The 25,420-nt window shown below is 43.5% G+C and overlaps 1 protein-coding gene across 2 annotated transcripts in view; it reads left to right on the top strand.

Moving 5' to 3' along the window:
• Positions 1-25,420, top strand: part of LOC135897571 (G patch domain-containing protein 4) — a 349,171-nt gene that overhangs the window by 307,315 nt on the left and 16,436 nt on the right. The window contains exons 1-4 of one of the 2 annotated variants that reach the window (XM_070537239.1): positions 8,663-8,804; positions 8,971-9,044; positions 10,856-10,942; positions 15,054-15,131. In XM_070537239.1, the coding sequence (XP_070393340.1) occupies positions 8,750-8,804; positions 8,971-9,044; positions 10,856-10,942; positions 15,054-15,131 (294 nt within the window). In that variant the 5' untranslated portion in view covers positions 8,663-8,749. Of the gene's footprint in view, positions 1-8,662; positions 8,805-8,970; positions 9,045-10,855; positions 10,943-15,053; positions 15,132-25,420 lie in introns of those variants that run through there. The other variant, XM_065426238.1, reaches the window with a different exon arrangement.

Below are 25,420 nucleotides of genomic sequence, written 5' to 3'. Positions count from 1 at the left end.
ATCGCCTGGAGTCCAACTGGTTCAATACTGTCCGGAGGGCTTCACGCTAGACGTCCTACTGGGGACAGAGACAAAGCATGCGTTCAATCGTTCCTACGGTTCCGCAAGAGTCGCACATGGGCGTATCCCCCATTCCAGACGGGATGAGAAAGATACACGAAAGCGACGTAGACAGTCACTGCACTGTCTCGTACTCAAGAACCAAGTAGCAACTAGCCCACGAAAACAAAATACTCTTGGTATGTTTGTATGTTAGTGGTATGTGTGTGCGGTATTTATGGGTGAGTGTGTAGTTTCAATTTCTTAACTTTGCCTTGGTCAGCCGGCTCCAATGTCGCTTACATTCCCATTTGTCGGCAGTTTATTAAACAACAAAGAACAAAAAGAACAAGCGTAATTTCACATTGCAAGAGAATTTTTGCGCGATTGCACATCTTGGAAGTACATATGCCGCACAGCAGGCTTCAGACAAGATGTGATTCACGAGAGAGAGAGAGAGAGGATCATAAGCAAAAGGCGCGGAGGTTAACCAGGCTCAGCTCGGTTAGCTATCCTCCACTGGGGAATGGCGAATTAGGACTGAAAGAGGAGAAAGAGAAGATAAATTCACAGTTTGCACGGACAGACACACAGACAATGACAAACACAAATGCACAATTTAAGGAAGAGAAACTCCTGGGATCGTGGCCTCGTGCGTCGGTGATATGCCCAAAGCCACAAAAGCGCTGCTGCACTTCTTGCGGTGAACCGGCCTATATGGCCGCTTGTCATGAACTGACCGATGAATGCGCTTCCCGAATTACCACAAACACTGAGTGTAACAGCATAACTTGTTATAATAAGTGAAAAGATTTGCAGGAGTAAAAGAGGGATCCTGCAGCTACCTCAAAAAGGAACGAGGGTCCTGGTCAAGTTAGCCAAGCAGCACCCGTGCACCGTCTTTAAAGGAAGACCTTGTCGGACGTGATAACTCGCCACCATGCATGTTGTGGATGACACGGCGAATCAGGCCAGATTCGACGACGTAAACGTCTCTGACAGGACTTACACGTGCTCTTGACGAAGCTGCGATATAGCGCATACCTTGAAGGGAAAGCTTCATTCGACCCATTTCCCGCATTCTCGGTGCTAGCATTTAGCTGTTATTTCTTTTATGTCCTACATTTGAGGCGCATAACGGTTCTGTTCTGACAAGTGACAATTACCATTTTCGACGGCGCAAATGCTAGTGTCTGCTCCTTCATTACGAGTTGGGCGTTGACGTCCTCGAAAATCTACTTAATCACCTTTGCTTCGGTGCCGTTTCACTCAGATTGCGCTACATTACGGAGAAATATAGTGAGTGACTTCAGAACAACTGGTTGGGCAGAAATCGCCTTAACCATCCATTTTCCCGGCGCACTGTTTCTTCTTTCTCGCGTATTCGACTTTTCAAATTGAATTCCCAGAACGAATCGCGACATTTCTCAGAACAAATAATGAAATTTGTCGTTTCGGCAAGACGAGAGGAGTTCGCCTACTTTCCAGCGAACAAAAACAAAAAAAGGCATATATGCGATGTGCTAACTTATCTCGAAGAACTCAAACATATTTCTTGTCTAGCCGTAACAAGATTTTCCAACGCTAACTTGGTTACATACCGCACGTTTAGAATTTCGAAACCACTTATCGTAGAAGAATCTATATGTGTGCATTCCGTCTCAAAAAAAAATTATACGGCGTACGAGAAAATTACAGCTGACGCTAACTAATCGAGGAAAGAATTCACAAGAAAGCCACTACTCTAACTACATCTAACAAATGCATATGATTGGTCTTCACATATTATGCAGGCCGATTACGAACCGTTTCTAGCAACGTTTTGTTTGCGCAGAGGCGTATTTTCATCACCCAAGAACTTCTTCGTTCTAGCGCAGAGTAAAAGTATAAGCATATATATGTCTATACTGTCAACAGTGCTTTACTTACAGTCAGAGAAACGGGGCTCCACTGTAAGGTCTTTCTCGTCTATATTGATGGATGGATGATAGATGTTAATTATTCAGTTGACCTTTCTACTGCGTTTATTATTGACATTTACTATCCTTAGTTCATGTTAACAAACCATCGAACCTGGAATAAATTTATCGCCCAAAGAAGTAATATTTTCGTTCTGTGTGTTCCTGCCTTCACACCACCAATACACACAGCCATATTTACTATATATTCTCAACCGCAGATTCATTCACCCTGCCTCTATGATCATTGAAGCCCGAAGAATAGGGCCACCACGTGAAGCACAGCACCTGCCACACAGCGACCAAAGAAGTCGCTCCGCTTCCATACCGACTTCGGCAACTCCAGAATCAAGCCGAGCCAATGATTATAAGGCAGACACAACGTGCCCGTCTGTGTCTTTTATTCTGTCGCCCGTGTCTCATTTTTTGCGCCTAAAGCCATTTCTAAAGGCCATGTACCAGCTAGCCCGGCAGCAGACGTTACTACACTAACCGACCTCCAACAAGACCAGGTGGGAACTGTCCAATGTATGCCAGAAGGTTCTCATCACTCGTGACAGCCAGACTGAGCATCTGGGGCAAAGCCCTTGCTCACAGTGGCCATACCCTGCCTGATAATCACGGGCAACAGAAAGTAACCTGTTAGTGAAAAGAATGCACATTTATCTCCACAGTGCTCAAGCCAACAAGCGAGTCCACAATGTGTGTATTCCAGGAAAGGATTATTTCATTCATTCATTCATTCATTCATTCATTCATTCATTCATTCATTCATTCATTCATTCATTCATTCATTCATTCATTCATTCATTCATTCATTCATTACTCGGCGATTTCTGCAACGAGGAGTTGCTTGAGATACGCACCTTCATAGAGCGCGCTCGAGTACACACCGTCACCATATGTTTACGAGAATTTTGTACACGGATCACTGCGGATGGAGTGTCACTGAAAGTGTCTGACGATGCTGCCATCCGCATTCTTGTGTCTACAGGTAGAATGCAGAGTCACAGCCGCTGGATTAGCTGAGTAAAGGAACGTTCTAGAATGCGAGGACGAAAGGGCCTGCATGTTAACGAAAGTTACTAACTCATGGACAACTGAGGTCGATCGCCCATCGATCAGAGGTTAATTGTTTTGCTTTAGGCTATGAACTTAGTGGACTCCACTTGTGATCTAACTGCGAGGTTTAGCGAGCCAAAAGTCCAGCCAATCTGATCCGATTAGTGTATTTATTGTAGGGGGCCATCTTATTTTTGGTGGCTGGTGATGGCTTCCACGAAGAAGGCTTAGCAAGCGCCTTTTCTTTCCTTGTGCAATAAAAAAAAAGATTTTGCTCGTTGTTTGATAAAGTGTTTTGTTTTCCAGATGCCATACGACATGGTGCTGTAATATTTTAAAGTGCTTTGTCACGGCCTTGATAGTCCTTGAAAACCCTCTAATAATTTTTTTTCTGCAGAAGCTGCTACGAATCCTGAAATCTATTTTCAGCAAATATTTTCAGCAATTCTATTTTCACTCATTTAATCATCCTTATTCACCCCCATCCCATACCCTTGTCTGCCCTGAGGCATTTATCCTCGTTATAAAAAAAAAATCCTGAAATGTCTATAAGAATATACTTCACTGAAACGTCGTAGTTGCCACAGAAACTATAATCTGAAGTCCCTCTCGATGCCACACAAGAAGTGAGTCGCGTATGTAAGCCACGTCTGTAAACCTAAACGACAGACGGGAGTGTCGAACGTACGGGTCACTCTTTAGGTTCGGCGAGAACCGTATAGAAGTGGGCGAAGTCTGTGAAACATGCCTGTTTATTGAAACATGTATATTAGCAAAGTTTGTGCCACAGGGTGCGAAGAAAAATCTTGGCGTCTCATGCGGAAAATGTAATAACGAGAATCGGAGTACCTATTTCCTGCGTCCAAGGTAGCTAATTTGTCTGTCATATCATTTCCTTCGATACCCACGTGACTCGGTAGCCATTGTGATCTGGTCACATGATCACCGAGAGAAGCAATGCTCAATAATTTCGTAGACCGTAGAGCGATCTACATGGTAGTGGAATTCGTTTATGACTTCTAAGGCTCTTTCGAATCCTAATAGATCATCCAGTGCCAACTGGGGCCCGACCAGCTTTCCGAACCACACACTTTATTATATATATATATATATATCGTCTTGCACTTGAACAAACTTCGTCTGACCTCGAAGCATTGTTCACTGAAGTGCCCCAGCCTTTATATGAGAATTTAAAAGACCTCATAGTAGGAGGCAGTTCAACTTCACAGCCTTAGTCCTCTCCCACCACCAAGAATATGGCGTCTTTCGGTGGTGTAATCTTCCTTCGTGTAGTTGTCGTATGCTTCGCTATCACTAATACTGCTTCGCCTTTCCGGCGAAACTGCAGCCTCTCTCTGTCTTTTTTTTTTTCTGCGATTCCCAGTATAGGCGCTCCTGCGCACGACTGCTATTGATTCTGATTTCGACAGAATCAGGCTTGGCCTCCTTTCTGTTACTCAGTGAATTATACAGGGCGCCCCAGCTATCATGCACCAAACCTTAAAATAAGAAGAGAAGTTGCATTACTCGAAGAAAACCTTGTGCATATTGATTCCAGTACTCTGGAGTAGCCCCCAGTAATTCTTTCGTTCCTGAAATTTAATTCGACAATTACAATTACATTTGTCAATCGAAAAGTTCTCTCCTAATTATCAAAGTGTCAATGAGGCATATATGTAGGCACCCCCAGGCACCCACAAATGACATCTACCTGCTGTGTTTTCAGCGACGCGCTAATTGCGTGCGATTTTTTTCCGAATGGAAAACAAACCTCACGAAATATCAAAAATACCACGTGACTGGGCGCTCCCACCCGCATCATAAGGCAGTTCCCTCAAATAAGCTGATTGAAAGCAACTCTACTGCCTGTCACGAACCCGAAAAGACAGCGCATCACCTTAATAATGGTACTGAAGGAGCACCAACAACAGGTCTGGCGGCTTTGCAGATATATTCCTTTCTCTCTGCGTCACGCTTAGTATCCGTATCTCAATGCCGACTGATCACACTGATAACAAAAGCCCCCTGATAACGCGGTCGAAGCGTCGCTCTGACCACGCACGAAATGCGAAATGCAATGTAATAGGCATAGCATGTTTAAAAATCCCGGCTTTGCTCGCGCCGTATCGACAGAGTGCGCGCGCAGCTATCTTTCGTGCCACAGACTTACTTCGAACCATAGGCGCCAACTACAAAGGGGCTCCGCCTCCCCCCCCCCCCCTACCTAACGTGTCATTGCCAGGGTTTTGTCACCCACATTGCTTGGGATTTCATTTGACTTGCCTCGACCTTTTCACTTAAAATTTTCTTGTAGTTAACAGCTTACTGCATCATTGTTGGCGCGGACGTGCACGGATTTTAATTCATACTTTGCTTTATTTCTGCAAATCTTGACAATAGGAGAAGAAGCGCATTAGAAGTACCAGCAGCAGCTGCCTCATCCGTATTTTATCACTTAAGCATTGTTTTAAATATTCACTGTAAACACCATGCAAATACACAATATATTTAAATTTATATACAGGACAAAGGTTATATTTTTGAAGAAGAGGAGGTAGACAATTAACAATTATTTTCAAAGGTATGGCTAGCTTATGCCGAGAGAATGAATATGTTGATGTATGTTCACCTTGCTTTAAAATATTTTGCGCGCTTTTTTGACGCCGAAAAAAAAAAAACCTGTAGACTTTAGTGACCCCTTCGGCTGAGTCTTTTATCAATGGCGTGTGAAATGCACATGAATGATATGTGTCTCAGTACCACTTCTCTTTCCAGTACTCAAAGCTAACGACTCATAAAAAAAACACTTCTAATAATTTACAACATTTATTAGGGATGGAAACATAGTCACATGCATGCAGATGTCATAAATGTATACAGGTTGTCCCAATTAACTATCATGCACCAAGATTTAAAGAAAAAGCAATGCGTCACTCGAACATAACCTAGTGCATACAGTTTCCAATGCAGTGAGTAGTTGGCAGTATTTTTCTCGTTGCTGAGATTTAATTAGGTAATTGTAATTCATTATCTAACTCGAGACGTATTCGAATTATAAAAGCGTGAATGAGGCATTTATAGGCACAGCCAAGGGACATCTAACTGCGGTATGTTCAGCGCGTACTAATTGCGTACAATTTTTTTTCGGACCGATAAGTAAATCCTGCGAAATATGGCGAATACCCCGTGACTGCGCTCCCAACCGCATCATAAAGCAGCGCCCTCGAACAGGTTGCTTCTGAGTTAGCCAGAACGAAATGGAGGAAATAAATAAAAAAAAAATCACCGCCCAAGCACTCCGTACAGATGGTTAACCAGCGAAGCTGAAACTTTCGGCCCCGGTGTTTATCACTGGATTAATCCTGACGGTTCATTAAACGACGGCTTGGTTGGCTGCTGGATCTTCGGTACGCAGTTGCTGCTTGCGCTCAGCTGTGCGAGTCTGTTCTTGTGTCTGTGCTGCAGCGTCGGGACGGCGTAGACGAGCTCATTTCCGGTTCTGCACGCGGCGTTGCTGATCGAAAGCTGCCTGTTCCTCAGGAGTACGTACGACGCGTGGCCTACCCATTTCGAAGCCGGAATGAAACTGCTGCGCGCCCACTCGCAGCCAATCACGCGCCCGTCTTTCGCTTTTTTTTTGCATTCGCATGAGGTTGCACCGCAGGAGTTTTCGGCGTACAGGCGACAGACGGACGGACGGACAGACCAATCGGCCAGCCATATACAGCTTCGCTGAAAAGCATCCTGATCGAGCTAGGGTCTTATCTGCCGCGCCTGCGATACAAGCTGTGATATATAGCTGCTGTCTTAGCGTAGATAAAATGCGCGGATTTATTTTTCTTTTTTTTTGCCACACAACCTATCACCGCAAAAGCGAATTGATCACGTCAGTGCAAATATTTAAAGGTGCGCTTTGTTTCGTCCCAGTCACCATGTCTTTCTCTAATGAGCAGAAGGTAAAAATGATCCTTGCTTTGGGAGCTGCAAATGACAACGAGAAGAAGGCTGCAAATATATAAGTCATATACTAACGCGTCGACTATCATCAGAAATGATGAAAACCTGAGACAAACCAGCAGCTTCAAGAAACAGCGGTGAAGGATTCCATCTATGAGTCCTAGCCTCTACACGGTTGTTCTAGCAGTTATTGCCTCAAACCCTTATGCTAGCGTGCAGGACGTGGCCGCCCAGGTACCAATTTCCAAGTCATCAGTTTGGGGCTTTTGTTATCAATGTGATCAGTCGGCCATGAGAGACGGGTAATTAGTGTGACATAGAGAGGAAGGAATATATCTGCAAAGCCGCGAAATCTGCTATTGGTGCTCCTTCCGTACCATTATTAGCAAGGTGATGCGCTGTTTCCGGGTTTGGGACAGGCAGTGCAGTTGCTTTCAATGAACTTATTTGAGGACACTGCTTTATGATGTGGGTATGACGGCAGTTACGTGGTATTTTTGATATTTCGTAAGATTTGTTTTCCACCCGGGAAAAAATTGCACGCAATTAGCGCGTCGATCGCTGAAAACACAGCAGCTAGATGTCATTTGGGGGTGCCTAGAGGTGCCTACATATATGCCTCATTGGCACTTTGATAATTAGTACAATACCTTTCGAATGACATAGTTAATTGTAATTGTGGAATTAAATTTCAGGAACGAAAGAATATTTTACTGGGGTCTACTGTTGTAAATTCTCATATGAGGCCGTCACTTCAGTGAACAACTCTTAGAGGTCACACGAAGTTTCTTCGAGTGCAAGAATTATATATATATATGTTTGGGAGGGGGGAGGTTTGGAAAGCTGGTCAAGCCCCAGCCCCTACCCCCCTTCCCCCCCCCCCCCCCCCGCCCGGAAAAATTAAAACTTTCCGCCTGTGTAGTAACTACACCAAAATTTGAAATGACAAGGTCGAGGCAAGTCAAAAGAAACCTCCGGAAGGGAGGGGGGCTCAGGAGGGTGCTCGGGTCCCAAAGCCCCCCCCCCCCCCCCCCTTCTTTTCGGCGCCTATGCAGGTACGGTTCGCTTTAAGTAACAAAAACAAGTCTTGCAAGGCCATTCTTTTGCGTGCATGTAGTCACCAAAGCGATTGCAGAATGCGTGGGAAACTACAGCCACCTACCGAACGTTAACAAAAACATTCAGTTATATACGGGGCCTCTGAGATTTTAGCAATGCGTAATCTCGGAGGCCACGTTATGAATATTCTGTGAAATGTTCAGGACGCGGCCCGCCAGACCTTGGAGGCTATTACGAAATGCAGGATTGTCGACGCGCTACTAGCTTCACGAAGCTACCGTGTACTAGTAGTTCACTATAACGAAGCGCTGTGGCAGTAACAAGCTTGGTGCCATGTTTCGAAGAGGATACTCATGATGACCACTCATTTTAGTGCATTCATCAATGAAGGCATTCATTTATCCATGCATTTGTTCACCATTTATGCCATAGATTCATGTAATGCCTGCATCATTCATTTCCACTCATCCATGCGCTCATCTGTCATTCTATCAATTCATTCATCATTTCATTCATTAATTCAACAATTTAGTCACTCATTTATCTATTAATTTTTGATCTATTTCGTTTAAGGCGCTATTTTTGACCAGGAAGTGCTGTTTTGACCATGGTTTTGACGCATGTTTTGCAAACAAGTTGGCAACAGCGCTTTGTTTTTATCTGACGTCATTTAAATGGCTGGTTCTAGTTTCGCACGTGGAATCTTGGAGAAGTACGGGTGGTCTGAAGGTTCGTGAACAGTTACGTTTGATTGAAATCCCTTGCTAGAGGGAGCAGAAACCGTGTTTCATTCTATATATACGTCGTGCGAGGAATTTCATGTAGATGTGGTGGTTGCGATATTGTTCTGGCTTTCATGTGCATCTAGGATTCACCACTTTCTTTCTCTCCCCAGGCAAAGGACTCGGAAAAAACGAATCCGGCATTGCAAAGGCATTGAAACCGAAGCTTAAATTTGATACCGCTGGGGTATGTTTGTCTTTCTGCATTATGCGAGAAACTTGTGTGTGTTTTTGTGTTCTGTTAAGCTGTAAGAACTGAGGCCATTTACGGTTTGATAAGATGCGTACATACGTGTTCCGTCGAAATTTCGGAAGTACGATTATAACCGTTTTCTGTTTGTCTTTCGAATTCCGGCATGCTATGTTACCATGTATAGCGCCTAATTTAAGATGATGAAGAAAGATGTAGTCGTCTGTGCATTTCTATATATAGATTCGGTAGCTTGATTACTAACATGGATGAAGTTCGCCTTTAGTGTCGCTATAATATTTAAGCTGTTTCCTATTTACAGTGGCGCACAGCGTAGTTACTGCAATTTCTTAACATTCAGCTGTGCGGGTTTACACTTCTGGGTGTCTACGTTGAGTTATTTAAACTTTTTCAAGGAATTCCTTCTTTACCCACATGAGTCTAAGCGCTCATATATCATTTCTTACTGCTAAGATAATTCTGAAAGACTTTAGGCACTTGTGGGCAGTACAAGAATAACACTTTTTTACAAAGAAACATGTAGCACAAAGGAAGCATGCAACAGCCAACAGTGCACAGGACAATAAAGTAAGGTGTAAATTTTAAGAGTTATCAGGTAACAAGAAAAATTGGAATGCTTCTGAAGCAAGCAGTACATACGCAGGTGACATTGCTGTACGTCATAGACGAGCAGTGACAGGGCACGCTGTACCAGAGGGGAAAAAAAGAAAAGGTCGTTGTTACAACAATTCTTTTAAAAATCTCTGTCACTCCCAAGATGTACAAGAACTGTATGCTTCTACTGTCACCTGAAAGTTGGAAACCTCACACATGTCTGTAGGTTCCCCTGGTTATTGCAAGTTATTGGATGCAGGCTAAAATTGTCCCTCTGTGTACCAGTAGGAACCCCAAGGTGCTGTTCAACATGCAGTTTGAACAGCTTTTTGCTTGATACAATTGAATAGTTAGGATGGTGGCGGAGTGCAACTCAAGCAGCCTAAAAATGGTAGGTCTTGACTATCGTTCTGCCAGAGGTGCTACTCACTACACTCCCTGCCATAATATATGCTGAGCTTTCTCATGTTATGTGCAGTAATTTACATGTCCTACTAACATAATACTTAACATGACTCTTAGCAGTAAGAAGCCTAGCTTGGGTATTTCTGCAATAGAATGATGTACGCGTGTGTTTATTGATGTATGTCCATAGAACAGAAAGGACGACGTGACGATGTGCTGAGAACTGTATGGCTAATTGCCCAATAAAGCAATTGCTATGTAGCCTCCGTACTGGCAGCGTCAAATAAATGTGAACAGCGGAGTGCGTGGCCCGAACATAAGGGAACACATAGTACATGTTGTCCAGTCATCATCATTGACAGGTGCACACATCCGGTCTGACCACACTGTACAATCCCCCTATAGTGTGATATTTTCGCTGATTCCTATCCGATTCCTAGTGATTCCTTGGAACAGCCAATGTAGAAGTGGCCCACATGTGATGACAAATACAATGGTTCTGATATGAATTCAGGCCATAGGGTATCATTGGGCAATCAGATCTTCCAAAAAAGGAAAAACAGTCAATTTTTTGTTGTATTGCCTAGTCTGGGCTGCTAAGGTAAGATTAAATTAATCGGCACCCTTAGTGTATCATTAAGAGAGCAGTTCTTTTTAACAATGTAGCTATGCCGACAACTAAATTTATGCTCGGCAAAACTTAAATTCATGGTGGCTTGATGCACGCCTGCACATGTATGGGCCCTCACTATAACGTAGTATGGTCCCTTACCATTTCGTACTTCCAGGTTGGGCACAAGATCGATCTCACATCCCAGTGGTGGAGCAAGGCATTCAATGATGCAGCTAGGAGTATCAAGGTTGATGTCTCAGATGTGAGTCCTGGAGGAGTTTTCTCTCTATTGGCTTGTTTGCGTGTTGCAAGAAATAGTAATTAGGATGATGGAGGTGAAAATAATGGCAATAGCCAACTGGAAACTAAAACACTTGTTGCTTGCTTCATGTCTATATTTGCTTTCTCTTTCTTTACAATTGCAGAGATATTGCTGTGTATCACTGCAACTGCAATGCATATAGTGTCATGCAAAGAATTTAATTTAAAAAATGCAGACATGACAACCCTGAAGACAGGCCCTTTTTCTTTTTGTACACCTTGTCCATTTAAAGAGGTGAAACTTTCAAATTCTATATATGTTGAGAATGTCTAAAATGAGCTAAGTCACTCTGAAAATACTTAAGAACTGGCACTTGGATTAATGATGTCTTAATGTTGCATTTATGGCAGACACAGTGTTGCACAGGTTGCATCTTGTTATCTGGTCAACTGAGGCTTTGTAATTCTCAAAGAAGTCTGGAAAATGGTGGGAGCTCTGGGCTGCAGGGCACTTACTTTAGTCACTACACGTCAGATAGGATGGCAGTCCTGCACACTAGTTTACTACACCTAACAATAACTTTCTGTGGTACTACAGCCAGAGCTCTGGAGCCAGAGTTCTTGCATAGAAGTGCTACTGGTTATAGTTGCAAACTCGATATAGTCATTCTTAAAGTACTTTAAGACCTCATTAAACCGTACCTGCTTAAACATTAGTTTCATATTAAAAGTAGTAAAGTCAAATTGCCAACTCAGCAGCCACTGAACATAATGCCTTTCGTATCCTTATAAACAGTACCAGCTTATTGCGTACGTATCTGTTAGCACATAGCATTTCCACTTTTCGTCGCGAATCACTGCGGTGCATTGTCCCCAGTGAGCGGCCCAGCAGAACAAGTGTTAGAGGTCAAAACAACGGCCTCCAAGCGCCCTGTTCGTTTGCGCTTGAAGCCACATCAACATCATTTCAGCGCCATGCCAGAGAGCATTGTCGCGTCATGCAAGTTAGAACTCGCATCATGCTCGGATAAAAAACACAGAATGCTCAGCGTAGAAAAAAAATTGGACATCGTTCATGCTATCAAAGGGGGCACAAAGAATTCAGCACTGGCACGTGACAGGGATCTACTGTTGACTACAGTGTGCGCATGTGAAGAAGTTGCTGTCAGTTATATCAGCTACGAGGTTCGACTTTTCGCCATCGTTGCCTCTGTTGTTGCAGAAGTGTCACCTAACGATAGTGATGATGACGACACGGAAAGTGACAGCTCAGGCGATTAAGGCCCGACAGTAGCAGAAGCTGCGCGTTACGTCAGACTCCTGAATGCAATCATCGTGATGAGAACAGCACCCCACAATAAAAAAGGCGCCCTGTGACTTCAGTGCTGCCGCACCCATGCATGGAGAATATGCAACCATAGAATAAAGAACCAGCTTTAGGGAAGGGAAACTGTACCTTCCACAGTGGTACGAAAATAAGCAGCGGGAGCACATGGAACCTAAGTAGGTGGATGCCAGATAGCGCTGCTCAAACATGAAGGGGAAATTATTATTTGTTTTTTTTCAAGCAAAATTCAATATGACTGCTTTTTGCCGGTAGCGTACGCTGGTACGCACTGTGCTCGCCCTGCTGGCTGTGTGGCATGCCTCATTGCCGTGGCTGCCGCGCAGCTGGTGCATTCTAATTGCCAGGAGACCAAAGAGCCTCTACTGACGCCCACACAAACAAGCCACAAGTGAGTGAACAGAATGTGCCACTTCATTGGCAGAAGACAAGCAATGTACAGAGTGTTCCGTATTTGGCCGGCGGGCTTTAAAAATTCCTCTTCACAAACTACTCATCTAATCGAGAGCAAACATAGCTGACAGGGTAGCACATTGTAGTCTAAGTTGTTTGAGATTCATTTAAACATTGGTGCTTGCCTGCATATTGCAGACTGAAGCAGAAACTGCTTTCGGCTACGAGCACAGATTTTGCACACAGGAGTCAACCTGCTGATCCAACAGGTTGCGCCATGTGGTGGACGGTGAGGAAAACAACTTCTCCGCTCAGGGGATAGGAGAGAAACATGCCTGCTTCAGAGATGCAGCAGATGCAGTTCATCTTCCCGTCGAAACAAATGTTGTAAAATAGAGTGGCAGACGAACTGCATCTGCTGCATCTCTGAAGCAAGCGTGCTTCTCTCCTATCCCCTGAGTGGAAAAGTTGTTTTCCTCAAGTTGTTCGCCACATGGCGCAACCTGTCGGATTAGCAGCTTGACTCCTGTTTGCAAAACCTGTGCTCGTAGCTGAAAGCGGTTTCTGCTTCATTCTGCAAGATGCAGGCAAGTACCGATGTTTAAATACCTCCCAAACAACTTAGACTACAATTTGCTACCCTGTCAGCTATGTTTACTCTCAATTAGACGAGTAGTTTGTGGACAGGAATTTTTTTATGTTTCAAATTTTTAGCATCAGGAGGTGGACGACATCAGGTCTCACCAATGCGGAGGTTTGTTGCCCTTTCCCTCCGAAGGGAGCTTTGTCCAAAACACACACACATCACGAGGCACGAACAGGAGAGGAGAGGATAGAACACTGACCCCATCTCCGGTGTGGACGCACCAGTTTTGGCGGATGACAGGTGACGGACGGTCGCCTTGCTAATTACCTACACCTCTCCTGACAGAGGTACTTCGCTGATGGCCATCAAGCATCCCAGTTAACAGTAATTTTGACGAGGCCATCGGCCCGTTCCCCGTTATCGCAGTACCTGGGACCAGTGGTTGTTGCGGGGTAAATGGCCGATCACAACAGCATTAACAAGAAAATTAATGGGGCATGGTCTTCCAAGATGGTCAAGAGACTCAAGAGTCCATCCAAAAGTTTTACATGGTTATAATGCAGGCATCACAGTGACAGCTTGTCATTCGCAACCTATTTATTGGTGCAGCACAAGAATACAGTGCACATTATTTGGCACTGTGAAAGTGAAATTTCACTTTTGCTGAATTGGACATAAAGGAGTAGCGATACTATTGAAGCAATGTTTGCAAAGTTGACCTTAAACTGACAGCCTGTAGGAGTTCAATACATCAGGATGTTTCTCAAGGCGATTGTAGCAAAAACACTCAGTCTGTCTTCTGGGAATCTGTAAGCTCGCACGGTGTCACGGTAGGTTTTTTTAAAACAGCACAATTGTATTGGAGTAACTGCTTTTGTGTAAACAAAATCCAGCATTGAGAAGTGCAGAAAGCACTAATGAAAGGCATGGGTGCTGATCTGATTGCATGGTTACTAGTAACTCCTAATGCATGTTTGGCTTGTTTACTCACATTTTCAAGATTAACAGTGTTGCTGCTGCTGCTTTCATTTTGAGTTGCCAGTCCCTCTGTAATAACCTGTCTCGCTTACTGAGTTTTCATTTGTTTGATACAGTGGTTATCAAGCTTCACTGCTGAGCAGGAGTTTGATCCCTAGCCACTGCAGGCTTTGCTACAGTTCCGGTAGTCGTTGTGCTGGTAACAGTCTTGTTGAGTAAGGCAATGTGGTTTTGCTGTATATGCTGTTTATTTTGCCGGTTGCAGCTTTAAAAAAAAAGCAATTCCATTAACACCTTAGCATTTGTCCTAGTGGCCATTAATTCCATGCTTGCTCATGAGCTCCTTCAAGTCATACTGCCGGCCACGCTCCCCACTTCCTCCGGGCCATGCTTCTGTGAGACGTGTGCCTCCCCTCCCCCCAGGAATGATAGCCCAACTCATAAATTTGAGGAGCGCTCAGAGCACTAAAAAATTCTCTTCAAAGAGATCTTTATTACATTCTCTTTTGTCAGAGTTATGTCGACTAAGATTGTTAACAGGGAAAAGAGAATATGTGTGCAACACAGAAATTCTCAAAAGCAATAGAGGTGAAATAAAAAATTGCGTTTGTGTTAAGGTATGGGTGTATGTTACAAGCAAGCCCAAATCAGCAAAACTAATCCAAAGATCCCCACTGCAGCATCTCTTATAGTCAGATTGTGGCTTTTAGGATGTAAAGCCCCCTAACTTAATCTCTCATTTCTGTTGTCTCAGAATGAAGTGACATCTTGTGTTTATTTTGTTTCTTTTCATGTATTTCCTTGTTTCAGGGCACAACCATTGTTACCAAAGCACCAAAGAAGAAGAAGAAGGCCTTGCCAAAGTACTCATACAGTGGCTTCATTAAGGTAAGTTGAAAAGGGACTGCTGTAAAGGGCAAAGCTGAAGCAAATTTTCTGTGGCATAGTGTGTGGCATTTCCAGAGCATAAGCAGCAGTGTACCGCTATGGTGCGGCAAAGCAGAGTGTTTTCAAGCACTCCCACTTTTATTCCTTAATTTCTTGAGACCTTAATTCTGAACTCTTCAAGAACTGTTTGCTTATTACACATGAAAAGCTATCGATCCCGTGTTACGCAGAAAAGTGTTTAGTGGGCTTCAGAATCTTTCCTCTTGAAAAGAATTCCTTTCAAAGCTTTCATATTTTCATGGATCTAGGCTCATCTTTGCCTGTAAAGAATTTTAAACTTGCCCATTTATAATACAAGGTAAGCCAGGTTCACTGCATATTTTGAATACTGCCAAAAACGTAAGTTAGGAATTTTAACTGTTTATTTGGCAAACTTGTGCACAAATTAATAAGCAATACACAAGCATCAATGGTAGTATCAACAAGCACGGTTTTCGGCTGTTGACTCTGAACTGATTGGTCATGTCCATCTGCTTTTTATATATGTATCAATGCACATTCTAGAGTCATCACAGATGCTCACCTACATTCAAGCATGTGCAACTGTATATATGTCACATGCTCAATAAGATTAGACAAGACTGTCTTGCTGTACCATTAACCTTGTAGCCGTCTATAAGCACTTCAAAGTTTGTGGTTCTTGGTCATGCATTGTGTTGGTTCACAGCTATGTCATACAGTCCCGCTGCAGTTGCATCTCATTGTCACGTCTTTGTCGAGCGGTGTTGTCTTTGGCATGAGACTTCGTCTGGATGGTGGCACATTTTCGGTATGTGAGCACTATGACTCTTGCTGCAGTGGCAATAACAGATGTTTATCATTTTGAAAAACAGCAACCAGATAAGAGCTGATGGACCTGCCATTGGTTGAGCCAGTACAGTGCTTTAGCTTGTCTGTAAGCATATTACCCTTTGCTTAATACCGAGTTACCTGAGACGTGTAAAGCAGGAACAATGATGATAGCCTAAAAAATGTGTCACAATCAACAATGTGTCACAATCAAGTGATGCACAGTTTAACGAGAGAGCACAAAAAACTAATACTGCAGTGACCTGCCATGTTCTAGTTAACTGTTGCTGCAGAGCATTGTTAGTGACAACTGGCAGTCCTTGTATGATTCCCAGTCCGATTTCATAGTATGGGCGTAGGCAATACATGTGGCCTGCTTCATCACAGTGATAGCAAAGCAGTTGGTGTAAGGGGCATAGGCGCCGACTGCAGGGGGGCTCTAGGGCCCGAGCCTCCTACAAAGTTTTTGGGGGGGAGCGCCCCCCCCCATGCAATGCTGAAGCCCCCTCCCTTCACCTTACGCACACCTAAAGTGGCATTACCAGAACTTTGTCACACACATTTGATATTTCTATTGACTTTCCTCAACCTTTTAACTTGAAATTTTACTGGGGCTAATAGCTTACTGCATCATTGTTGGTGTGGACGCGCACGGCTTTTAATTTATACTCTCACTTTATTTCTGCAAATCCTGTCAATTGGAGGACACATGCATTAGAAGCACTAGCGGCGGCTGCCTCATCTGTATTTTCTCACTTCGACATTGTTTTAAATTTCCACTGTAAACACCATGCACATATACAACATATTTAAACACACACACAGTATGTGTCCTGTGTGTATATTTAAATATATTATATTTTTAAAAGAAATGTAGGTAGCCAAGAAAAATATGTTTCCAAAGGTATATATAGCCTATGCCTAGAGAATGAATATGTTGCTGTATGTTCACCATGCTTCAAATTGCTTTGTGTGCTTTTTGATAATGAAAAAAGCCTCTAGACTTCAGTGACCTCTTCAGCAGAGTCTCTTATCAATGGCTTGTGAAATGCATGTGAATGTTGTGTGTCTCAGTATTGCTTCTCTTTCCAGTAAGCAAAACTAACGGCTCATGAAAAGAAAGCCATTTCTAATAATTTATAACATTTTTTAGAGACGGAAAGATCGTCACTTGCCTGCAAAGGTCATAAATATATATAAGGGGTCCCAATTAACTATCGTGCACCAAGATTTAAAAAGAAAGAGTAATGCGTAACTCGCAGGAAGCCTAGTGCATATTGTTTACAGTACAGTGTAGTAGCTGCCAGTAATTTTTTCGTTACTGAGATTTAATGAGGTAATTATTTTTAATTATCTAACTGAAGATGTAATATAGTAATTATGAAAGCATCAATGAGGCATTTGAAGGCACCTCCAAGAGACATCTGCAGTATTTTTTTTCATCGGCGTGCAATTGCATAGTAATTTTTTTCCGACTGATAAATAAACCCTGCGAAATATGGAGAATACCACATGACTGCACTCCCAGTCGGATCATAAAGCAGCGCCCTCGAACAGGCTCCCTCTGAATTATTCAGAATGAAATAAAGGAAATAAAGGAAAACATCGTGATCGAGCTATAGTAGGATACAACTTAAAAAAAAACAGCAGTTGGCAACCAAGGCACACGGACTTCGTGGCGTTGTGTGACTCCGCTAGACAATCACACAAGCAAACAAAGCCGTCGTCGTGCGACATTTTCAAAATGGTGTCGTACCTGATACTTCCGGAGCGTCTGCTGTTCTTGAAGTCTTTTCATTGGCGGAAGCGATGAGGTATGCAGTAGACATGGACAAAGTGTATGGAGTCTGAGCATTTCACTCTTCAAAAGCCCTCAGTACAGTTCATTTCTTTGTTGAGTCTGTTTTACTCATGAAACTTTACTGCCAACTTGAGTGAAGCTTGACAGCAAAACAGTCTTATTTCAGTTCAATAAAAAATTAGGCTTTTGCCGTTCCACTATAATAGACAAGCGAAAATGTATAAAATTACACGCTTATAGCTTTGTTTTTGTGGTTACCGCCTTATTTAGGTAACAGGAAAAGTTTGAAGTACAAACTACTGGCAGCCTCGCGGAAGAACAGTGGCTGGCGGTTATGGGGCATGGGCGGGGCATCACAGCAGTCTTAAGTAGAATCTAGACTTGAGTTCTATCCAACTATAGTTGTTTATCTACCACACCCTGGCCAAAGTAACACGCCGCATTTGGTATTAGTTGGAAATAAGCGTGATATCTGTTGTCTTAGCATAGGTAAAGTGCGCTTTTTTTTTTTCAACAATACCTATCATCACAAAGGCAAATTGGCAATCTCAGTGCAAAGGTTTAAAGGTGCACTTTGTTTCGTCCCAGTCGCCATGTGTTTCCCTCATGAGCAGAAGGTAAACATGATTCTTGCCTTGGGATCTGCAAATGACAATGAGAGGAAGCCCGCAAATATATATATCAGTTATAAAAGTGTGGTGGTAGACCAAGTGCATCGACTATCATCAGAAATTATGATAACCTGAGACAGACAGGCAGCTTCAAGAAACAGTGGCGGAGGACACCATCTTTGAGTCGTAGTCTACGCACTGATGTTCTAGCATTTATGGCCGCAAACCTTCATGCTAGCTGGTGGGACGTGGCCGCCCAGGTACCAATTTCCAAGTCATCAGTTTGGAGGATTCTAAATGACGGCTTTTCACATGTACCACCTTAACCAGCAGAGAGAGAGAGATGCAAATGAGAGAAAGGCAGGGAGGTTAACCAGAGCTAGGGAGGTTAACCAGAGCTAAAGCCTCCAGTTTGCTACCCTGCACTAGAGAACGGGAAAAGGGAAGTAAAGACGAAAAGAGTGGTGACAAAAATAAAAGCATGAAAAAAAAAAAGAAATAAGGGGCAGAATAACATCATTATAGTCTTTCTAACAGGCCACTGCCACGTAAAAAGGTCCACAAATCCTTGACCAACTTTCAGTGTGACGACAGTTCTTGTCAGCATTCCAAGGCTTTCTGTTCTTTTTAACCAGCACCAATGCTTGGAAGATAGGGACCTGTAGAATCGTCTAGATTTCTCGAATTGGGTCCTCACAAAATCTGATGAGTCACCGGACTTTTTGAGCAACATCCTGTGCACAGATGAAGCCAAGTTTCCCAGAAATGCCTAGGTAAATTTGCATAATGCACACTATTGGAGAGACTCCACTCTACACTGGGCAAAGCACAATTGGCACCAGTACCAGTGGTTGCTCAATGTGTGGTGCGGAATTTACGCCGGTGCTACAATCAATCCTATATTCTTTGGTCACACACTGACTGGACAGCGTTACATGAACAAAATCCTTGAAGGAGTGGTGGATGAGTTTCTCACCAAAGTCCCACAATCACGTCTTCCACTTCTGTGGTATCAGCAAGATAGGGCACCTGCACACAGCAGCAGCCGAGCCCGAAACTGGCTGGATGCGACTTTTCATGCACAGTAGATTGGAAGGCATGGGCCTGTGAATTGGCCGGCTAGGTCACCTGACCTCTCCACTCGATTTCTTTTTTAGGGTTATGTGAAAGATCTTGCTTACATGATCGAGACAGATGTTAGATTTGCTCAAGACAAAGATAACGGATGTCTGTCGTAGAATTCCAAGGTCGGTCATCAAGAAAGCCTCTGAAGATGTGGTAAAATGGACACAGTACTGTGTCGCTGCAAAAGGAGACCTATTCAAATACGTCCTCTAGGCAACAGCTGGTATTCAACGAAGCTTACGAATTCATAGATAATAAAGGCACGTTGAAATCTGATGCTGTTTTTTTTTCTTTTTTTTTTAGGGCAGACATCCCCATTGCCACTTCTGCTGATTTAGAAGTGGTATATATTTACTTTCTTGAATGCATCGGTTTTGCCTTTTGTCTACACATTGGTTGCTTGCTGGTCTGTTTATTTTGCATTTATTTTTTAACACGAATCTGTTTTTGCAGCAAGTATACACTTTCATGACAAATAAAATGGTCACATTAATTTGGCTTTGATCCCAAGCAAGTTTCAGGCGCGAAATATAAAGGCTTCGGCGAAATATAGCTTCGCACGCACTCTTTCGTTGCGGTGCGAGCAAAGTCGGGATTTTGAAACATTGTATGCCTATTCACTTAGTATGCTATTTGCTTAGTATGCATAATTCGCTTAGTAACCAAAATGAGGCCTAGCCGGTTTCACTCGAAATCAGCATCAACAGCAGTCATGTGCAGCAGCACTTATACTTGGACTCACAGAAAAAGAAAGAGACAGAACGAGAGAGGCTGCAGTTTCGCCGGAAAGGCGAAGCAATATTTGTACCACCGAGAAGACTCGGGCTGTGAAATTGAACTGTCTCCTTCTATGATGTCTTGTATATACTCGTATAATACCGTCACTCCCACACTCAATTCTTTGAGGACGCACGAAGTTTCTTCAAGCACAAGAAATATATATATATAATATGTAATGTGGGGTTCGGAGAGCTGGTCGGGCCCTTGCCACCTCCCCCCCTCTCCCGGAAAAATCAAACCTCTCTGCCTATGGTAAGGGGTGCACCACACGTCTGTCTTCCTTGAAATGTTTTGTGGAGTGACAGATGGGCGGGTTAGTGATTGCAGCTGGTGATGGCACTTCAGAGTTTCTGTGCACTGATGCTGGCATGGAGGGGGAAGATGATGTCAGATGGCAGCAGCATCGTTCATCACTTTCAGCTGTGGCTGCTACTCAAGAACTCCTTAGGGCTACTGGATTTCTTGATGGGCTGCACCAGAAATCAAGGGCACCTGAGGCTGTGACGCATGGAGCATCTTAAGTGGCTATCTGCACACAACAGCTCTGATGGTCTCCTGTAGCTTGTCGGAGCCTAGTGCTTGGACTTCATATGTCGGCATTTGCATTCGGCAGTTACGTTGACTTATGTGCATTTCCAGCATCTTCTCACTCATCATGGTTTCCAATAAAAAATCTGTGACAGTGTTGGGTGAGTTAAGTATTAATTTGGTAACTATGTCTTGCTTCACACTTCACATCAGGAATGTCAGAATAATATTTAACTGAGCTAGTTGGTTCATAGCTAAGACTAGTTTGAACAGCTGAACTGAAAAACAAGGGACTAAGGGAGACATGCATGAACGTCACTGTCCTGTCAACTGATCTTTATTCTAGTGCATCAGCTACATGTATAGTAGCGCACATGCAAAAACCAAAAACAGATACATAGTGTCCATGCCTCGTATCAGCCATGTAAAGGGTGATTCGATGTCACTTGCCAGCAAGATATGCTTTTTCTTTAGTTGTCAGAGACACTGAGGCTGTGCTGACGCCTGTGCTCCCCTCCCTAGATATCTCAATGGCTTCCAGGATTTCTTGTTATTGCTTGCTGCTGCTTTTCTTCAAAATGCTGACTTCATGAAAATGGGCTTGGTGTGCACAGTTTCTGCAATGAGCTGCCAGGTGTCCACAGGGTGCTCTTGTCTTGAGCGAAGCATCACAGTCCCTGGTCCACTTGTTGAGGCAATGTCTTGTATGCCTGATATAGGCACAGCCGCACGTTAGGGAGATGCTGTACGTGACAGCCTGCTGGCATTGCACATATTTTGTCTTGTGATGCTTGCATATTTCCTGTTCCTTCTCAGCGTTCACATATCTGCACATGGTCCCTTCCTTGTTTGGAGTAGAAACAAGCCCTGTCTTCAAGCCCTGTGTGCTAGTGGTCTTGAGACTGGGATTCACTCCTTGAAAACTGCTTGCCATCATTTCAAATATCTATGACATGAGTTATGGCCTTAAGATTACTAGCAGACAGGGCTTAAAGACTGTTTTCAGCTCTAAACAAGGCAGGGACCACATTCACACGCGTGAATGGTTACGCAGAATAGGTAATATGCAAAAGCCACAAGACAAAATATGCACAGGGCCAACAAACTGCCATTTATTGCTTGTCCCTATCATGCAGCCATGCCTATATCAGGCAAACAGGACGATGCCTCAATGAACGGACCAGAGAATATGCTGCTTCACTCAAGACAACAGTGCCCTATGGAGATATGACGGCTCATTGCAGAAAATGTTCATTCGAAGCCCCTTTCATCAAGTTGGTGTTTTACAGTGTAAGCTGTTATGGTCTCATTCTATTAACCATTCCGGTTGACAATGTTGTTGTCCATCGCCACTGCTGCTGCTGCCGCCGGTATCCGTCGCAGCTATTGGCAGGCTCCCACCCACTATGGGGGATTGGACAAGAAATGGTTGGATTGTCTTGAGGAAGAAAAAGAAAATTAAGGAGATGTATCAAAAATGCTAAAATAAAAAAATGTATGGCATACCTGATTAAATGAAGCAGGCTGTTTATCACCGCCCCATTTCAAAGGTGATGCCAATAGATCATCGTCATCATCATTCTGTGCCACTTGTCGCACAATATGAATGTGCATCATGTAGCATTGATACGTGTGCACTTTGCATTGCAGTGGCATATTATTATACCAGGTGGCACGCTATGTAGCAGTTGCAGATGTAGCGGTACAAAGTAGTACCAGGACGAATTTTTTTTCAGCTTCGAGGCTTTGCTTTTGAGGAACCCATATGGGTTTCCTTTGTAGCAATTGCTACGATTCGGTGGATGTCTCATTTTCCCGTTATTAATTACTTCTCTCCACCTTGCGGGTTTCCACAGAAGTATTATGTCAAAGCAGTTTCTATCAAGCGTGTGGCCTGATAGAGAATTGAACACTGTGTAGAATTGAACAAGAAATGGATGGATTGCCTTGAGGAAGAAAAAGAAGATTAAGGAGATGTACACAAAAATGCTAGAATGGAAAGCATGTATAGCATACCTGATTAGATCAAGCAGGCTAGGTGACTATTTGTCACCACCCCGCCCCGTATCAGAGGTGATGCCAATAAATCATCATAATCATCATTAGCAACAGCATTGTATTGTGCCACGGGTCAAGGAATGCGGCATGTGCACCGCGTAGTCTCGATACCTGTGTTTACTCTTCAGTATACTCTATGGTGCCTCCCCGCAAGTTATGAACTGCTGCTAAAGAAGCGAATCGTAGAGCTATGCACGTGGCTATAACCAGGCAATGTCGAGCTCAACAGACCATTTTGCAGAGAGCAGCACAAGCCGTAGGTCGTCGTCGACGCCAAGTGGACATTTCAGAGCGTTCTTGTGAAAAATGATGCAAAGAGACCTCACTGCATTAGCGCTGTAGTGCGTGCAGCCGAAAATAGAGCTCCTATGGAGCTGCTCCTCCAGCTTATGCACCAACTGTGCTGGGTGCGCCGCACAAGTCTTTGACTTTTTGAAGTGGCAGCAAGCAAAAGTGGGAAATCCTGGAAGCCATTGAGATATGTAATGTGTGGCGTCTCAGACATGCTCTTGGGACAAAGGAATGACAATGCAGTAGTGCAGACAATCACAAGTGCATTTATTGTTCCATACATCAATCTAGCCAGCTGAATCACAACCAGTAGAACATGCTGATAGGTGCTGACGAATCAAAGAAGTTCGCCTCACCGTAGCATGATAGCGAACAATTACGTTCGCTCCCGTGCTTGACACCAACTCCTAAATGTTAGCGTGTACAGTCACGTGAGCAGTGTTGCATTCGAACAATTGAGTTCGTCCAACCTGGTACCCTACGACAAAGCCATTCTCGGGATGGTCCCACAAAGTGTGTCAGCGCACACGCAAAACGTCCTCACAAATCGCCGACCCCAAGCCAAAGAGGAACCGGCTACTTCCTTTTGCACCTGAGTAACACCGCCATTAGGTGATGTTAGCAGCAACACTCGCACCATCTCTCATACTAATGTGCAAGTACACGCCCCGCCGCCGGCACTTAGCTACATGGAGAAGCTGTATTACAGAAGACACGAGAGTCATGCAGGGGAAACATCAGGGGACGCGTGAGAGTCGAGCATTCCAACAAAGGAGGGGAGCACATGTATCAGCACAGCCTAAAGATAAAGCATATCTTGCTGGCAGGGGACATCCAATCGCATATTGACCCCCTTTATGTTGTCTGTACGGGGCATGGACGCTATGTGTCTATTTTTGGTTCTTGCGTTTACACTACGATGCACAGATAAGTGCATCTATGACAAATGCCTCTACAATGAAAAGACCTGTATAATGAAGGAATAATTCGGTCCAGGATCAATTGTAAGCTATGTGCTCTGCAACCTCAACCTTTAAGATAAAGTGACCTGTATAACAACTGATTTCAGAGGCCTCAAGTACTCCATGATAAAGGCATTCGACTATGTAGCTGCGTGCATGAAAATAAAAGTCACTATGATAGTACAGCAACATCCATCTCTGTCTCCCTTAGCCCATTGTTTTTCAGTTCAGCTGTCTTATCAAGAAATTAAATTTCTTCTGACATGTCAAGTCCAGCTTGGCAAAACTCTTCAAGTCATGTGTTACATGAAAGCCACAATGCTCTTATTTGGTAGCTGCACTTGGCCTTCTAGCAAAACTTCTGTCTTTTCTCTTTGGCACTCGTGAAGGTTCTTGAACCGGAGTCCTGGGGGAAGGAGACATTTTCCAAGGAGGACTAGACACGGTGCAGCTTGTCATTGGAGTGCCGATTGTTGAAATTAAAGACCTTTTCAGTGTCTCCAGCATGGTTTTGGGAGTTGTCTTACGAAGCTTCATGAAAGATTAGTTGTTGCAGCACAATCAGTTGCAGGACAATCAATTTGGTGAGCCTGTTCACCAGACTTCATTCACAGAGTGCGTATAATTAGGTGATACAAACCGATAGTGGAGGAATTGCATGCAGTTTTTGCTTCAGGCCCAGACCACCACAGTATTGCTAAACTAGCCTGTTGAAAATCTTGCACGTCGTCTGGTTTTATTGCAACCTGCCTAAGCAATGCTCCCAAGTATTCTTTTGGCAGGCATGCTTTTGTGGAAACATACTCAGATGATTTAAGTGTCTTTTTTAAAGTATATATTGTAGGTTGGTAAAGTGATGCCCACCATTACTGTGGATGTAAAACATACTGGTCATATGCCATGTACACATATACGAACAACTTTCTTTTACTGTATTTGTGGTTATGTTTCGAGTGTTTATCTTTACAGCAACTCTTTTGTTATTACAAGAAATTGGCTCATTTGGGGTCTGTTTATGTTTTAACATTTTATTTCATGACTTAGTAATCGTCATTCAACTGCAATGCATAAAACTATAACCTGATCACTAGTGTTTTGGATGGATGCAAAGTAGCAATATTTGCTCAGACAGTATTTTGAGAATTCTTATGTGAAACTTCAAGGAAGCACCTCGAGGAACACGAATGAAAGTAGCAATTTGTTATTTTTAGTGTAAGTACCTAGAGTTTAAAAAATCTGAAATGTACAGAATATGCACCTGGCTCTTAGTTCCTAAATTTTATT

The sequence above is a fragment of the Dermacentor albipictus genome, chromosome 4 (genome assembly GCF_038994185.2).
Source record: "Dermacentor albipictus isolate Rhodes 1998 colony chromosome 4, USDA_Dalb.pri_finalv2, whole genome shotgun sequence".
Lineage (NCBI taxonomy): Eukaryota > Metazoa > Arthropoda > Arachnida > Ixodida > Ixodidae > Dermacentor > Dermacentor albipictus.
The sequence above is the reverse complement of the archived record's forward strand: the minus strand, read 5'-3'. Positions and strand labels throughout refer to the sequence as shown.